At 32.3% G+C, this 19,102-nt stretch overlaps 3 protein-coding genes across 3 annotated transcripts; 2 read left to right on the top strand and 1 right to left on the bottom strand.

Annotated features, from left to right (window-relative positions):
• Nucleotides 1–4,037: 4,037 nt before the first annotated feature.
• On the top strand, nt 4,038–5,557 carry LOC115708195 (probable 3-hydroxyisobutyrate dehydrogenase-like 1, mitochondrial). Its single transcript, XM_030636405.2, has one exon. The coding sequence runs from the start codon at nt 4,259–4,261 to the stop codon at nt 5,318–5,320; it is 1,062 nt and encodes a 353-aa protein (XP_030492265.2). The 5' UTR covers nt 4,038–4,258; the 3' UTR covers nt 5,321–5,557.
• Nucleotides 5,558–5,664: 107 nt separating this feature from the next.
• Nucleotides 5,665–10,299, top strand: LOC115703645 (receptor-like protein kinase 5). Its single transcript, XM_030630883.2, has 2 exons — nt 5,665–9,696; nt 9,789–10,299. Exons 1-2 carry the CDS (start codon nt 7,044–7,046, stop codon nt 10,115–10,117), a joined length of 2,982 nt encoding a protein of 993 aa, XP_030486743.2. The 5' UTR covers nt 5,665–7,043; the 3' UTR covers nt 10,118–10,299.
• Nucleotides 10,300–14,789: 4,490 nt separating this feature from the next.
• On the bottom strand, nt 14,790–18,318 carry LOC133035649 (uncharacterized). The gene is made up of 4 exons (XM_061111698.1): nt 18,122–18,318; nt 17,460–17,926; nt 15,694–17,248; nt 14,790–15,354 (listed from the first exon to the last, which is right to left on the bottom strand). Exons 1-4 carry the CDS (start codon nt 18,316–18,318, stop codon nt 14,790–14,792), a joined length of 2,784 nt encoding a protein of 927 aa, XP_060967681.1.
• Between the last annotated feature and the right edge of the window lie 784 nt (nt 18,319–19,102).

Consider the following 19,102-nt stretch of genomic DNA (forward strand, 5'->3'; position numbering starts at 1 on the left):
ATACCGCATATACATATGTAATTTTCTATATATTAACATATAAAACTTCCTTATCTCAACAAAAGAAAATATATTAATACATATATTACTATGATTTAAATAGTAAAACACAAAATACACCATCATGCTCAATCATGCATGACTTTCCCACAAAATCTCTTATATATCTATTCTCAAAATCTTAATTTATCTCCTCTTCCATTGAAAAGAAATAAACTTTTGATTGTTAGATATTTTATATATCAATAGAAAGATAAATCAAGATAAATTACAACTCAATTGTAAAATAATACAAGGACTAAAATAAGAGATTGATTACATAAATATTACCACACATATATACAATATACACACACTTTATATATATATTACAATAAAATTAGAGGAGATGAATTACAACATATGCAATATACAACATATATAATATAATATGAAAAAAAATATATATAGAGTTTTTGGCGACTAAACTCTCTCAACTATCTTTTTACTTGCACTTAACCATTCGAGTTCAAATTTTAGCAGTAAAACCTTCCAAACTACTAAACTGTTAGTAAATTTAAGGTGTCATCAGTTAACTGTTACCATAAACTGCTTATGTATACACTTTATACACGTGACACATTTATATTAGTACACCTAATATTATTATTTTAAAATTTATTTTAAAATTATAAATATAGAAAATAAAATATTAAAAAAATAAAAATATTATAAATTTTGAAATATTTTTTTAATAAATTTTAAATAATAATATTAGGTGTACCAATATAAACGTGCCAACGTGTACAAAGTGTACACATAAGCAGTTCATGTTGGCAGTTAACTGTGAAATATAGATGTCACCTTAAATTTGCTAAGAGTTTAGTAGTTTAGAGGGATTTGCCACTAAACTTTGAGCTTGGAGGGTTAAGTGCAAGTGGAATGATAGTTGAGAAATTTAGCCGCAAAAAACTCATATATATATATATATACACTCACTTACAACCTTGAGCGTAGATTAGTAGGGATCACCATGATTTGAACAAGATATTATATTTTTGTCCAAAAGTTTATTATTTCTTCTTATCTCTAAGCACTAAGGGAACTCTTATATATGAAAATAACTTTGGGAATTATCAAGCATTTTAAGATTTCTAGCAAAGTGATTTGTTGATAGAAACTTTTTCATCCAAATGAGTACATTAGACTTCTTTATATAGTATTTTAGGTGATCACACTAAGAATTCAAACACACCACACCTCATTTTTCTCACATATATGAGTCTTAATCTATTTTATAACAATTATATCATCATAATTTTGAATTCCTTAAATTAAATTGTGTAACAGCCCTTTTATTACACTACTTATGTGTGACCAACACAAGTGTTACAAGTGACAATAAATTGTAACTCGTCTCCAAATTACAACACGTAAATTACAAAATACAAATTAAAACTATAAGTTACACATTTATTTATTATACATTTAATATATATGGTTCACACAATAATATATTTATCTCATTTTAATCTATACTTATTATATTATCAAATAATATACCATACACGAGCTGAAAGAACAATCTCAACCGTTGATGTACTTTTATTCCGCCAAAACCACCGTCTCGCCACACCGCCCAAGCAATCATGGCAACCTCTTCTCGAACACCAGAATGAGCAACATACTGCTGCATTAAGTAGGGGTGTTCATCCAATCTAATCCGTACTATAGCTCAAATCCAATCCAATTCAATCCGCAAAAGTACGGATTTGATCGATTATTTTGGATTGGTTACGATTATTTTAAATTGGTTACTTTTTAATATTAAATTATTTAATATTTATGAAAAAAAATATTTTTTTTTTCCACATAACTAGCAAAAAAATAAAATAAATTATTATTATTTTATGTCTTCAACAACAAATTAGAATAAATAAAATAACAAATTCAAAGGAAGAAAAAAAATTGTATGTATAAAAAAATGTTTAATTCTGTTTTACATTGTATTTAAAAAAAAATTATATATAAGAATGGAATATACATGTGATTTATTAAGTTTTGAAATATAATTGTATTATATGTATTAAATTTTTAAATTACTATTTTCTTTACATTAAAATATTATTTATATATAATTTTTTAATATTATTTATAAATATATGTGATTTGGATTGGTTACTTTTATATGTTAATCAACATCCGTACAAGTGCTCAATCCAATCCGTAATTACAATTTAGATTGGATCGACTATTTTATAAAAACCCTAACATTAAACAACTTTACAGTTTTTTTTAACTAAGTAATTGAGAATTGTAAAAAATTATTTCTCAATGAGTAGTGTTTCTTTCGTTTTTATTTATCGATTTACCTTTTTTTTTGGGTGCTCATAGACTAATATTTAAAGTGTCACATATGCCACTTGCGCGTTAAAAATGCCCTTAAACTACATGTCACATATGTCCCAACGTGAAATTCAAGGATAATTTTTCAACGAAAAGCACAATTTTTGTATATGCCAAGTGCAGAAATATAAAATAATTAACTTTTATCTATAACTACTATAAAAGTGAGAATATTTTTAGGCTTTCTCTATATAAATTACATAATTAACCTTCATTAAATATTAAATTACAATTTTTTTTTTGATGAACAACAAACCCATTAATATTTTTTTATGCTTTCAAAAATAAAATATTATATTATAATCATCTAACTCAATTACATCTAATTAGGAAATGGTTTATTTATTATTTTATTAAAAAAAAATAGAAGTTTGCTTATACATGTATAATTAGTGTATATAAAATGTTAATTTTTTTTTTTTAAAAAGAAAACTATATATTTATATCATACAATAAAAGTGAAAATATTTTTGGACATCTTCTAATTGAATTACATAATTAGCCTTCAACACATATTAAATTACAAAAAAAAAAAAAAAAATTGATAAAACAAGTACCACATTACACTATACTACTTCTTAAGGTTAATGCTAAATAAGTTTGTCATCTAATTGACATTTTGTCTTATGTGAAATATTTGTGGAGGTGATTATTTTATCAAAGTCTCTCAATTATAAATATAATTTTAAATTAATAAGGTTTCTTTATTATTTGAAGTGAATATTTTGCATTTGATAATTATACAACCAATATACATACTAATAATCATACCATATAATAAAAGAATTTATTAGTATGTATAATTAAATTGAGACAATATTTATCTATAATGTATAATTGTAATAAAATTGTTAATAATTTTGAAGTTCTATTTACACATGTACACTTCATTATTAAAAAAAAATCAAACTTAATAAAAATTTTATGTATTATTTATTTTATCAAATTAATTAGGTATTTTATGTATTGATTATTTCTCTCTTAAAAAAAAAAATCTAAAGTATTCGATTTTATAAAAATAGAATGTGTGTAAAAAATCCTAAATATTTTTAAGAGCCACAAAATTAATAAATAATTTTGGCCCTTGTTAATTTACAAAAAACAATGAAGACTAAGAACACATCTCGAATGGAGATGCAAAATATAAGTAATGCAAATATAAAATATAGCATACTTTGTCAAAAGTCTACTTTAATGATACGTCAAATTATGATGCAAGTATCTCACATAACAAAAAGTAATCTAAATTTATCTAAATTTAGATCACAATATAGTATAATGCAAAATTTGTATTACAATGAATGCTATGATTTTATAATTACTATTATGTTATTTTTAATATTTTATTATAAAGTTTAATTAGCATGTTTATTTGTATTATTATTTTATATTTTTAATAAATTGTTAGATGAATATTTAATTATATATTAAATTTTGTATGAAGATTTATAATAATACGCATAATAGTAAAAATTGATACAAAAATATCACAAAATCATTATTTGTACTAATATAAATCAATTTTTACATCTCTCATTAGAGACGGTCTAAAAAAGTAACATATTGCAAATTTATTGAAAAAATATTTGAACTATGGCCTCACGTGCGAAGCATGTTAGACCCAACTAGTGTGGAAAAAAAAGGAAGGAGATAGAACTTGTTTAGGGGAATTCATTCAAAAAAAAAAAAAACTTGTTTAGGGGAAAATTTTGTGTCTCTCAAACATGTCATTAATATGGGCACATAAAAATCATTCCTAGATAAATTTCAGTTTCCAAAAATAAGACAAAATTACCAGTACTGGACAAAGATACACTATGATGGATCATGGATGGGATAAGGGATTAATGGTGGGTAGGTACATTAGTTAGTCATGCCACTGCAATTCCAACTTCGCTCACTCTCATCTTCCAACTCTTCTTTCCTCATTTCTAAGCTCTCAATCAACTTTCTTACCCATCACCTCTGCCGCTCAATGGCCACCACCACATCCTCAGCCGAGCCCACTCTAAGCCCATCCAACACTCGCGTGGGCTGGATCGGCACCGGTGTCATGGGCCGTTCAATGTGCTCTCACCTTATCAAAGCCGGCTACACTCTCACCGTATTCAACCGTACTCTATCCAAGGCCCAACCGCTCCTCGATATGGGGGCTCACTTGGCCCACTCTCCTCAAGCCGTCGCCGCCCAATCCGACGTCGTATTCTCCATCGTAGGCTATCCTTCCGATGTTCGTTCTGTCCTTCTTGACCCATCCTCTGGCGCCCTCGCTGGCCTCCGTTCCGGCGGTGTCCTAGTTGATATGACCACATCGGAACCCTCTCTCGCATCCGAGATCTCTTCCTCCGCCGCTGCCAAAGGCTGCGCCGCGATCGATGCTCCGGTATCTGGCGGAGACCTGGGAGCAAGGAACGGAACCCTAGCTATCTTCGCCGGCGGCGATGAGTCCGTGGTTAATCGATTGAATCCTCTTTTCAGTCTGTTGGGGAAGGTCAACTACATGGGCGGTCCGGGTAGAGGACAATTCGCGAAGCTGGCGAACCAGATCACCATAGCTTCGACAATGGTGGGGCTAGTCGAGGGAATGGTGTACGCTCACAAGGCGGGACTCGACGTTGCGCTTTTCTTGAAGGCGATATCGACTGGCGCGGCTGGATCGAGGTCTCTGGATTTGTACGCGGCTCGGATTCTGAAAAGGGATTTTGAGCCAGGGTTCTTCGTCAATCACTTTGTGAAAGATTTGGGTATTTGCTTAAAGGAGTGTCAGAATATGAGTCTTGCTCTTCCTGGGTTGGCTTTGGCTCAACAGCTTTATGTCTCGCTTAAGGCTCATGGTGAAGGGAATTTGGGTACCCAGGCGCTTATTTTAGCTCTGGAGAGGCTTAACAATGTTTCTCTTGAATCTTCTGTTACTGCTTCTGCTCCAGCTAGTTAGACTGGTAAGTAAACATAATAATGTTCTTTAAGGCAGTGTGTTAAACTAATAAAAGTTTCATTATGATTATGAGTATACGAAGTAAATATTACATAATGAAGATTCTATGCATTTCATCTGTGTTGTCTCAAGTCAAGTTCAGAACTTTCTCTTTCTGATTATTGGCTACATTTTATGGTTAGTGTAAAATGTAAATGCATGCTTTTTATGATGGAATTAAGGACTAAGTTTTTGTGATTGTCCTCGTTTTCTAGCATTCACCAAATTTTAGAGCTATGAATATGATATTTGACTTTGTGTTGCAAGGGGCATTGTTAGTTTTTTTTTTAAGGAAAAACGTTAATTGATAAGACGAAATTAGACGTGACGGTTATTATATTCACTATACCAATTCTCTTGTGCGTCTATTTTGTCACAGGGTCAAAAAATTACAAGTTTTTATAATCTTAAGAAAAATACAACCATTTGTCAAAAAAAAAAAAAAAGAAAAAGAAAAATACAACCAACAACGGAAAAAAAGTTAGCTAGCATAGTTATCAATCTCCCATTTAGCACAAACACTATTAAGATTGTTGATAACCATGCTATTTGCCTTTTAATTGTAAGCTCTATCAAGTTTTCCTCCACAGTAGCATAGCATGTTCAATAAATAATCACCCCAAAATATGGTCATGTAAATTTAGATTTAATAAATCACCAAACTTCAGTACTAGTGTACGTTAACTTTGGATGCCACTCAAAGGCAAGTTTGAATGTTCTGTATAGATTTCATACCTTTTAAGATAAAAAAACTATGCTCAATTGAGATTGGAGGTCTCAAATATGGCTTTATGGTGATCATAAAGACTACAAAAGAAACTGATTAGTGGTCACTAATAGCCGTATGACATAAATTGGCCAGCAACCTAAAGAAATGGCCACACAACGAAAGAAACAACACAAAAAGACTGATAATCTAGTATGAATAAAATCAACAAACACATGAGCCGATTGCTGATATATTCATTTCTGTTTTTTACGGCATTAGATTGGTCACCTCACAAGAGTTCCATCTGTCTTGGTCAATACGAGTATATGACTTATATTTGATTGGCAGTCTGGTAGGTCCATTTTTCTAGCTTGGTATATTTTTTTATAGGAAAAACTCCACATCATCTTTTACGTCACCTATTTCGAAAAGACATGTGGATGATTACCTGAAGAAAATTTCTAAAGGGTAATAATGGTGTTAAAATTTAAGAAAATAATTTTTATATAATGGTGTAATAATTGTAATATTTTATATAATTTTTATATAAAATTTAAGAAAATAATTTCTAAAGGGTAATAATGGTGTAATTAAATATTAATTTTTATATAATTCAAGAAAATAATTTTTAAAAAATATTACAATTGTAAAGTACTACTTACAAAGATACTTAATATCACTAGTGTCTAATAATGCACATCATCACAGAATTCATTTGCATTCTCACATCACAATTTTGGAACAGGGTCGTTTCAGTAGCACTAGGTCTAGCAGTATATATATAACGCCTTAAAATATGATCTTAGTCGTCGTTGAGCGTTGACCATCACATCCAAAAGTCCAACTTAAGGGAAAAAAAAAACTCTACATGGCCCCATGTATTGGTTGGTACTTGGTAATTGGTAAAGTGGGAATTTACCATCCAAACTTTCCTAGAAAGTCAAAACATGTTTTTTAATCTGCTACAAGTATTTCATGCAACTCCTTAAGGAGTATCGAAAGACCAAATCCATTTCTCAAGCTCTCAGTCTCTTCCAAATGACTTGCATAAGAAACAAATCTCTCCCAATCCAATTTGGCGTTGTTTTCTTATGCTTCTTCCACTTCAGTCCTGGAGTTTCTCTAACACTACAAGAGCAAGAACAATCAGTTCTCCTGAAGTTAAAGCAGCAGTGGGGAAACCTTCCTTATATGAGTCAATGGATCCCATCAACAAACTCCTCTTCCCACTGTTCTTGGCCTGGGATTACTTGTATGCTGGACTCAGTCACAGAGCTGAAACTCTATGACGTAAATATCACGGTACCTGTTCCTTTCTTCATCTGTGACCTTAGCAACCTCTCACTAATTACTCTTGGGCTTAACTACATCCCAGGGGTGTTTCCTACAGCTTTGTTCAACTGTTCAAAGCTTGAAGAATTAGACCTCTCCGACAACTACTTTGTGGGAAACATTCCTAGTGACATTGATCGAATGGTTCATCTCCGGAGTCTTAAACTAGGAGGTAATAACTTCACTGGTAACATTCCCATTGCCATCGGACGACTTCAAGAGCTAAGGACATTGGAACTAGGGGCCAACCAATTCAATGGTTCTCTGCCACTGGAATTAGGTAACTTGTCCAATCTTGAAACGTTATGGTTATCCAATAATAAGTTGCTTTCACCATCTAAACTGCCTTCAAATTATACTCAGTTGAAAAAGTTGAAGAATTTGTGGCTTACTAACTTAAATTTGATTGGGAAAATACCTGAAAGTATTGGAGATATGGTAGCTTTGGAGTTCTTGGATTTATCTCGGAATAGTTTGATTGGTAATATACCAGATGGATTGTTCACGTTGAAGAATTTAAGCACAGTATATCTTTACAAGAACATACTTTCTGGGGAGATTCCTCAAGTGGTTGAATCTCTGAAATTGAAGGTAATTGATTTTTCAGAAAACAATTTGACAGGGATAATACCAGAAGACTTTGGAAAGTTAAAGCAAATGACGGGTTTGGCTTTGTTTATCAATCAATTATCTGGAAATATTCCAGAAGGCATCGGCAGATTACCAGCTTTGATAGATTTCAGAGTGTTCAACAACAATTTGTCAGGCGTTTTGCCTTCTGATTTTGGCAAGAATTCGAAGCTACAATCATTCAGGGTTAATTCCAATAGGCTCACAGGCACATTGCCAGAACCACTTGGAAATTGCAGTAGCTTGCTTGTATTCAATGTTGGAAACAACATGCTTTCGGGGGAGATTCCTAGTGGCTTGTGGACATTACCTAACTTGGGCACCTTGATCCTAAGAAACAATTCATTTACTGGCTTGTTTCCTGAGAAGTTGTCTGATAACATTTGGGAATTCCATATTAGTAACAATAGGTTTTCCGGTACCCTTCCCACTGCAGTGTCTTCATGGAGAAATTTGATTGAGTTTGAGGCCAGTGATAACCTTCTAACAGGTACTATTCCTCAAGAATTGACAACTCTTCCTCGTTTGACAAATCTTTTGCTTGATCAAAACCAGCTTAGAGGAGAGTTTCCTACAGAAATACAATCTTGGGAGGTCCTACTTACTCTTAATCTGAGTCGAAACCAACTCTCTGGACAGATTCCAGAAAGACTTGGTCTGTTACCAATTCTAATAAATTTGGACCTTTCAGGGAACATGTTTTCTGGCCAAATACCATCCCAACTTGGTCATTTATCAATGCTCCAAACTTTCAATCTCTCTTCCAATAAGCTTACTGGTATAGTCCCCCCTGAGTTCTATAAGCCTGCATTTGCCGAAAGCTTCTTGGATAATCCTGATCTTTGTGCAAGTAATAATGTGTTAAAACTAAAGCTCTGCGATACCAAATCCAAGAAGCTGGAAAAGATACTGAAAAAAATAATCAGAGGAAAATATCTTGCTGTGTTGGTAACATTAACGGTAGCTGTATTTTTGTCTGTTCTTTTCATCTTATTCTTCATAATAAGATGTTACAGGAGGAAAAACAGATTCAATTCCAAATGGAAGGTGGTGTCATTTCAAAGACTGAATTTCAGACAAACAAAAATTGTGTCTGGAATAAAAGAGCATAACCTAATAGGAACTGGAGGCTCAAGCAAAGTCTACCGTGTTCGTGTGAGTCGTCATGGAGATGTTTTTGCTGTAAAAAGCATATGCAACAAGAATAAGCTAGACCACAATCTTGAGCAAGAATTCCTTGCAGAAGTCAAGATTTTGACCTCAATTAGACATTCCAATATAGTGAAACTCATTGGCTGTATCTCCAGTGAGAGCTCTACCCTTCTAGTCTACGAGTACATGGAGAATCGTAGTCTGGATAGATGGCTTTACAGCAAAAATAGGGAAATCACTAACCCTGTTCCTGGTTCTGTGACTGTTCACCATTTAGTCCTTGACTGGCCCAAGAGGCTAAAAATTGCGATTGGAGCTGCTCAGGGCCTCTGCTACATGCACCACGATTGTGTGCCACCAGTTATACACAGAGACATTAAATCAAGCAACATCTTGCTTGATTCTGATTTCAACGCAAAAATTGCAGATTTTGGGGTAGCTAAGTTCTTGGCAAGACAAGGAGAGCTTGCTACAATGTCAACTGTGGCTGGTTCCTTTGGCTACATAGCTCCTGGTAAGAGCCAACAATATGTTTCTTTCCCTTTACATGCCATTGACTATTTTAGTAAGGACTCAAAATTATATTTTATTATCTTGAATTTGCAGAATACTCATATACTACAAGAGTGAATGAGAAGATTGATGTTTACAGTTTTGGGATTGTGCTCTTGGAGTTGGCAACTGGTAGAGAAGCAAATGACAGCGGTGACACACACAGTAGCCTTGTCGAATGGGCGTGGCACCATGTCCATGAGGACAAGCCAATAGCCGATGCCTTGGATGAGGAGATAAGGGAAGCATGCTATGTTGACGAAATGTGCTGTGTTTTCAAAATTGGGATTAAATGTACACAGACACAACCTTCTTTAAGGCCTTCTATGAAAGAGGTTGTTAAGCTCTTGCTTAAACGCACTCCTACATTAGTTTTAGAATAATAAGAAAAAACTTGCTCTTGAATACAAACTGTATCGTATATGTAATAATAAATTAATAATGTATATAATGATCAGTACATTATATTTATAGGCCGAAATGGTCCCGGCAAATAATAACATCCTTCCGCCCTTAACTGTAATCTGTAATATATCTTATTTATTTGTTTTTGTTCTTTGGATCATATCATTGTGTTGAATATAGCTATTACTATCAGTCGTTGCTTGTAATACGCATTGAGATGGATTGATGGATTAATGAGAACTCATAGGATTGAACCATATGAAATAATATTGGATGGTTCTTACTAAAATAGGTGCACTGATAGTGATACAACCCTTAATTGTTTTGGTATTTATAAAAATTTTTAGTTCAAATTTTTTCATAATCATGTACGTTATAGTTATTTGAGATATTTTGTAAAATTTTGAAAAATTCGAAATAATTTACAATATAAAAATCAATGTTCAAACCGTCTATTTCAGACTCGTATAAAATAATAAAAGTCACACGTCTAATAAATTCTTTGAACCCTACTTTTGACGTCTTAAATTTTTTTAAATTTTTGAAAATTTTACCAAATATCTTAAATAAGTACAATGTATATGACTATAAAAATTTAGACTAAAATTTTTTTTAGATACTAAAATAGAAAAAGATGTATGTACACTCATGTATAATGTAGAATTTTCCAATAATACTTTTCATGTAATTGTGAGAAAAATATTGATTTAAAAAACATATAAAAATAACTGAACTATAGATCATAAAAAATATATCTACTCCATATTATATAAAATATTTTTCATGTAACTAAACTGAACTGTTATCTTTATCTTTTACTAAGTCATAGTTTGTTATATAAAAAATGTTTTGTTATGAGTTATTAGTATTGTTATGAGGTGGTGTTATAAGAATGGTTAGAAATATTTCATAATAAATTATTGTATTTAATCATGTGGGATGTTTTAATTATACTATTCGTGATATGATATATATATATATATATATATATATATATTAAATGAAAGTTACGTGACGAGCTACGTAAATATTAGTTTTATTTAAGTTTTAGTGATTTTTTAAAAAAAAATCGGTAACTAATTGTAAATTATTTTTTATTATTTGTTTTATAAAAATAGACCTGTTAAGAATGCTATAATTGTATATATAAACTTATGATGTACACATTGTAACTAGTAATATTAAAAAATTGGTAATATTAGAAGTACTTATGAACTGTACTTATGATTATGATTAAAACATGTTACACTTAGAAAATTGAAAGAGACTTCATATTAATGATAAATCAAAGAGAAGAGCTTGCAATAAATACATCTTTCAACCGGCTATATAAATATAAATATATATATGGGTGACTATTCAATGGTTACATTTTTATTGTAACCATATGGTTATATTTTTCTTTAACCTATAATAGCAGGTTACTAATAGGTAGACTTTACTTTTTTAAATTTAATTAATTATAATTAACTATTTTCTTAAAATAATTAATTAAATAGACATTCCTTTTTTAGAATTATTTAATTATAATTAACTATTTTCTTAAATAATTAATTAAATATTTAACAAGACCTCTTTTAGCAATTAATATTTATATTTAAATCCTTACTTGAATTATTTTAATAATTAAGCCATTTAATTATAATATTTACAATAAAATTTATTTTTTTACAAAAATTAAACTTCTTTTGACACAAATTAAAATTCTCTTCTTATAATAAATTTTCAAATAATTAATTATTTTTAAATGATAATTAATTATTTTGTTACAATTATATGAACTAAGTATGAGGCCTCAAGCTAATCAATCGATAACAAGTGCAGCCATTTTTTTTCTAAAAAATCCTTCAACTTATTTCATTTTTTACTTTTTAAATATTTAAATAAAAAAAATTAAATAATTAAGTGTAATAATTTAAAATTAAGATTACAAGAATAATAAAATTTAAATTATGAAATTATATGTGTATAATTTTAAATTATAAAAAGTTTTGCTATAAAATTTTAAATAATTTAAGTATAAAAAAATAAATTGCTAAAAGATCCTTATATAGTAATAAATTACAAAAAATAAATTAATAATTATAATTAATTTAATTTTAAAATATAATTAATCTTAATTAAAGTTTTATAAGGAAATAAATGATTAGGTTACTTTCAGGTTACAAGTTATTTATTATTTATTTTTATTTAATTTCTAAATTAATCACAACCATTTAATAGTAATCCAATGGCTTAAAAAAATGTAACCATGATGGTTACAATAAAAATGTAACCATTGAAACCTCTTCCATATATATATATATAGTTCAATTTCTGTTGAGTCTTGTTAACTCTCACAATTGTAGTACAGAATGGTATGGGTCATTGGAAAGAGTTCCTTTTAGGAAACCTTGCATCAAGACAAACAAGTAGTTAACTATTGTTAATAAGGATATAGATATTGCAACATCATCAGATATTTGTTCATCTTGCCTGTAAGTCTAATATCTAATGCCCATCTACACAAGTTATAGAAAAAAGGAAATAATTGGTACTACCACTGTCAAGTAACCCCACAATTGGTAATACCACTCTCAAGTAAGCAATATAAATAAAAAAATTAGGATTTATCTTAAATATAATATATTATTACTTTTAATAATTATAATAAATAATGTCACATATAATACATTCAAATGGTAAAAAATAATGTCACATATAATTAATTTATTATTTTAGTTAATTTATTTTCACATATAATATATTATTATTTTTAATAATTATAATAAATAATGTCACATAGTAAAAAAAAAATAGTATTGTAAAAGTAGAAGCCATATAATATATTATATTTGAAAATAAATTAACTAAAATAATGGTAAAAAAATAATAATATATTCAATGTCATTACTATAATATATTCAAATGGTTTGATTTGGTGCGCGACACCTCTGCGATAAGCGACTTTCTTACACTAATGTAAGCAGGGGAGCCTCGACTCCTTTGATCCTTCGTAGGAGTGTAAATGAATCAAAACGGATCTGATTGGTAGCGTACTTTGTTTCCAAATTAACATTCACGGTAACGGTGTTGGTCCTGCAAACATTAATAAATAATTTATATAAAAATTTAAATAGAAATATTTGTAAGAGTTTTTTTTTTTTTTTTCATTTCACTGTCTCACCATTTTTTGAACATTTTCCTTCAAGCTAGTTCATGATAACTCATTCTTTTCTTCTTTCTTGATTCTGATCGTTCCGAATTTGGGTCACAATAGATTTGAAAAGATTTTTTTTTTCAGAAGAGAGAATGTGAGAGAAAAAAAGGAGTACCAATATAGGTAGATGGTGTGATATTTATACAGAGGGAGAAAATATATTAATTAATATAAATATTATTTAAAAAGAAATAATAGAATAATTATGGGGGAGGTTTGTTTGTTAATCAATAAATGAATCCTGTATCTATATATATAAGAAAAAAGAAGAAGATAATTTTGAAAAGTGATGGCTTTACAGATGGCTTAGTTTAAGTCCTAGATATAAAGAATGCGTATAAAAACTTTTAAAATTAAAACTGTTTCCTTAATTCATGATGATATTTATAAGCATAATTAAAAATATCCAGCTTCTTCAAAAAAAATATATATATATAACAATAATTTAAATAAAATTCAATTAACTTTTAAATAGGAAACACATGTATATTTATATTCATTTAATATACACGTATATTACTTTAATTCAAATTCATATTTAAACAAAAAAAATACCATTACTATAATGTATATTCAATTGCACCAAAAGAAAAATTTTTTTGCTCAATAAGAATCATCGATACTGGACTGAATGATAGGCGTATTTAAGTCCATAGTGAAATAAAGGAAGTGGCTCGTTATATTCATATAATTAAAAGCTGCTCTTACTATGGCACTGCATTTCACACACAGCCTAAAATTACATTGCCGAGACAAAAAAAAAAAGAAAGGCTCCAGTATCGTACCGATTGTTACATACGGTGCACTCAAACAGGGATTGGAACACGCGAAGGTGAAGAAAGCCATGGACGCTATGAGAAGGATATTTTGTTTCTCTCTTCAGCTCTGCACATGATCCGCACATATGAAGAAGCAATTACATTTTGTGCAGCCATAAAGAGCAGCTTATTGTTTCTCTTAATTTTTAGCATAATTGGTTATTTTTGGGATGTTAACGGAATGTGTGTTTTTTTTAATAAAGTAATGTTATGTTAACGGAATATGTGTTTTTTTTGAATAAATTTTTGTTAAAAAAAATAATATAAATTAATTGGGAATATTCTGTCGGAATGTGTATTTTTTTTAATAAAATAATGTTATGTTAACGGAATGTGTGTTTTTTGAATAAATTTTTGTTAAAAAAATAATATAAATTAATTGGGAATATTCTGTTAAAGTTAACGGAGGAAACAAAACAACATCGTTAAACTAAGAATTGCCGTGAGATAGACACTTTTAATATATAAAGATATGTATTTAAAGATTTTACGTTTGATTTATTAAATAAACAAATTTTAAGTCAAGTCAATTTTATTTTATTTTATTATTTGTTTTTTTGAGAAACAAAAGGCTGATACAAGAAAACGCAAATGAACCAATACAGCCTAGAAAGGAGGCTAAGATAAAGCTGCCTAGTCTTCATCTCGCAACCTGAGAGCTAACTTCGCAAGGGAGTGGGCATTGCCGTTGCGCTGACGGGAAACATGCAGCAAAGGAGCTTCAGGGAATCTGGAGAGGAAGGTTCTGATCTGTTGGATAAGAGTAGACATTGAAGAGTAGTCGTGCCAATTACCATTCACCTTAGAGACAAGGTTAAGACAATCAGAAAAAATAAATCTTGGGGTCAAATTGGAAGTTATACACAATTGGAGCCCTTCATGAAGAGCTTGAGTTTCAGCAAAAATTGGAGAAGAGGCCCCTGGTTTGAAAATCCTTGCAGATTTTTGAATATGAGACAGGCCCTGCATGAAAACCATCCCAATACCTGTGGCTGGTGCATTAGTACTCAAGGCAGCATCAACAAATAGAGCAGGGGTCGATGGAAGCAAAAGGTGATCCAAGTCAGCTGAGGAATGGTTATGAGCCATGTTGGAAATAGAGGATTGAATTTGAGCATCCTGGTAATCCTGAAGAAAACTTGAGACAAAATCTTGAACATTATCAATTACACTGGGTTTTTGAAAGAGACGGGCATTCCTGATATTCCATATTTGCCAAATTACACCAAAAAACAGGGGAAGGTCAGCTCTGGGAGTTAAGGTAAGACTATGAAGATAAAATTCCCTAATATCAAGCCTACGGTAGTCGACAAAAAACTGCTTAAACTTAGAGTGATGCCAAATGGTTTTTACTCTGGCACAGTGAAGAAGAGCATGAGAGACCGACTCTGCACTTCCCCCACAAAATGAACAGCAAGAGCTTGGGATAGTATGCTTGTGGAAGAGGTTGAGAGCACAAGGAAGAAGATGGTTAAAAGCCTTCCAGGTGAAATGCTTGATTTTAGGAGGAAGGTTCAAAGTCTAGAGGGTTTTCCACCAATCCTTAAAAGGGTTAGGATCATAAGAGGAGGGAGAAATGGTGAAGGCAGTGGACTGGGCAAGGTGGTAAGCAGAATTGACTGTGAGAATGTCGGAGTGATGAAAGCCCCAAATGAGGGAATCAGTGGGTCCAAGATCCAAAGGAATATTGAGAACAACATTGGCTTGATAGGTAGGAAGAAACTGGTGCAGTTTTTCAGTATTCCAGGTCCTGTCAGGGTTAACAAAAAAAGAAACAGTGGCGAGAGAAGGTTCAATGGGTTGAAGAATGGTTGGATGGGAGATTTGGGGGATCCAATTAGGAGCAGAGATAGGGATATCACTGCCTAAACAGATTTTCCAGATGAGACCTTTTTTGAGGAGTTGGGAACCCCAAAGAAGGCTTCTCCAGGTAAAGGAAGGATTGTGGCCATTTGGGGCATGGAGAAAATCAGTATGCTTAAAGTAACGAGCTTTAAGAAGAGAATGGAGCAGGGAATCAGGAGTAGACCAGATCCGCCAAGCCTGCTTAGCCAGAAGGGCTTGGTTATGAGAAGTAAGAGAACGAAAACCCAAACCTCCAAAGAATTTAGAGGCAGAAAGGGCAGACCAATTCCTCCAGTGAATTTTCCTCTTATCAGAAGTAGAGCCCCACCAGAATTCGGCAGTCAAACTTTGAATAGAAACACAGGTGGATTTAGGAAGTCTAAAACAAGACATTGCAAAGGAAGGAATTGCCTGAATGACAGATTTGATGAGAGTTTCTTTGCCAGCCCGAGAGAAGAGTTTATCATTCCAAACATTAAGTTTAGATGAAACTTTCTGAATGAGGTAATGGAAGATAGAATTTTTAACCCTACCAACACAATGAGGAACTCCAAGATATTTACTAATGAAACCTTCACCATTAAGGAGCAAAGAGGTCCGAAATTTGGATTGGGAATCAGGGGGAGTATTTGGGGAGAAGAGAATGGAAGATTTGTCCCTATTGACAGATTGGCCTGAAGCTTGGAAGTACAGAAGCAAAATACTATTTATAGCCTCTGAAGATTGAGGGGAAACAGGCACAAATAACATACTGTCATCAGCGAAAAGGAGATGGGAAAATGAGGGAGCCCCTCGACAAATTTTAATGCCAGAGAACAGGGCAGCATCCTCATGGAGACGGATGGCTGCAGACAAACCTTCAGCTACAATGAGGAAAAGATATGGTGATAGGGGATCGCCTTGGCGAATGCCTCGGGAGGAAGAAAACACATTTGATAAATTACCATTTAGAGATAATTGGTAGGTAACTGTGGAAAGACATTTAGAAATAAGGGAGGTAAAACTCGGAGGAGCCTCAATATGATGAAGAAAGTGAGAAATGAAAGACCATTCCACCCGATCAAAAGCTTTTTCCATATCCAGTTTGATGGCAGCCCAACCTAGTTTGCCAGATTTTCTAGAATGAATGGCATGAATGATTTCATTGGCAATAACAATATTATCAGTAATTTGATGGCCAGTGAGAAAAGCACTTTGGTTGGGGCTAATGACAGAGTGAAGAACCGATTTGAGCCGATTAGCCAGGACTTTGGAAAGGCATTTGTACAGAGTATTGTAAAGACTAATTGGTCGAAAATCTCGCACAGTTTTAGAGTTCTTCTTTTTGGGAATAAGGACCAAAATAGTGTTATTGATTGGAGTGATGTCCCCCTGGTTGTTAAGGATGTGGAGGAGGCCCTGACAGAGGTCGGATCCAAGAATATCCCATTTTTTTATGATAAAAGTAGGAATTTAAACCATCGGGACCAGGAGATTTGTCACCAGAGAGACTGAACATGGCTGTTTTTATCTCATCTGCAGTAAACTCCTCAGCAAGGAAAGCAGATTGGGAAGAAGAGAGGGTAGTGGTAACACCCTGGAGAATGGAGGAAATAGCAGATGGAGAAACTCCTTGAGAGCAAAGAAGGTCAGTATAGTAGGAATGGAATTGAGTGAAAATGGTCTCAGTGTCATGGGTGATAGAACCATTAGGGAGGGTTAAACCACGAATGTAATTATTGCGTTTACGATTATAGGCTTTTTGATGGAAAAACCTAGTATTTTTATCCCCAGAACGAAGCCAATCAACCCTGGATCGTTGTTTCCAAAAGATTTCTTCTTTTAGGAGAAGTCTGTTAAGCTCAGATTGGAGGTGGGAAATTTGTTGAGCAGAATGAGGAGCAAGCTTATCATAATTCAACAAGTGATCAAGTTCAGCCTGCGTTCTAGCAATTTGGAGTTTAAAAGATGGCTGAGAAGCTTGCCAGTCCTTAATGTTGGAGAGGCATTCAGATTGTTTTTTAAGAAAAAGTTGTAAAGGGGGAAGAGGGGAATAGGAAGAGAGGCACCAGGATTCACGGACCAAGGTTGAGAACGAAGGATCATTGATTAGATAATTCTCAATATGAAAACGGGATTACTTTTGGTGCTTGGAAAAAGTGTCCTCTAATTGGAGTTTCAGGGCTCTGTGGTCAGAGCCATAAAACCCCAAATGAGTGAGAGAGGCATGAGGAAAAAGGCTTTTCCAATTAGAGGAAATCGTGCACCAGTCAAGGCGCTCAAGAATGTGGCCGTGGTGCCAAGTGAACTTGTTCCTAGAATGCGGGAGAGGGGTCATGTTACGAGTATGCAGAAATTTGTGGAAGTGGTGCATGGCATGGGAGGGAGGGGAAGAAGTGGAATTACGATCATTGAAAGATAAATAATCATTAAAATCGCCAATTACTAACCAAGGTAAAAGAGGTGCAGTGTCATATAACTGATTAAGAAGAGTCCAAGTAAAAACTTTAGAATCAAGATAAGGAGAACCATAATACCCAGTAAAATGCCAGTTTATATCATTAGAATTATTTATATAACAGTCCACATGGTTAAGAGAGTAAGAGACAACAGTAACATTGATACAGTTGTTCCAAAAAAGCAAAAGACCTCCCCCTAAACCTTGCCTAGGAACTTCTAAAATGTAACACCCTAACTAACTTAGGCGTATTACGTGATTTTTAAACGTACTGTGCAGCTCGTTGCTAATCAACGAGGTTTATGGAAAAACGTGATTAATTAAAATTTTGCTTTTTAATTAAACTTATAAACCATATTACAAAAGACTCGGGATCCCGATTATAAAATCATTTACAAAAAAGATTTAACTGTTTAACCATTACATAAAAAATAAAAGTCGTCTAACGACCAGTTACAAAAATTCAGCCTTGCTGTCCCGAGGATCGTACGCTCCAGGCCTAACCGCCCCGACATGTACAATCTCATAAGCTCGCTCACGGTCCATCAGCTATAGCCTTGCCTTTACCTACACATGAACATAAACTGTGAGTCGACAGACTCAGTAAGAAAAGCATAATAATATCAAACATAATTCTAACTGCCGTGTCCAACACGATTTCGAG

The sequence above is a fragment of the Cannabis sativa genome, chromosome 1, assembly GCF_029168945.1.
Source record: "Cannabis sativa cultivar Pink pepper isolate KNU-18-1 chromosome 1, ASM2916894v1, whole genome shotgun sequence".
Taxonomy (NCBI): Eukaryota; Viridiplantae; Streptophyta; class Magnoliopsida; order Rosales; family Cannabaceae; genus Cannabis; species Cannabis sativa.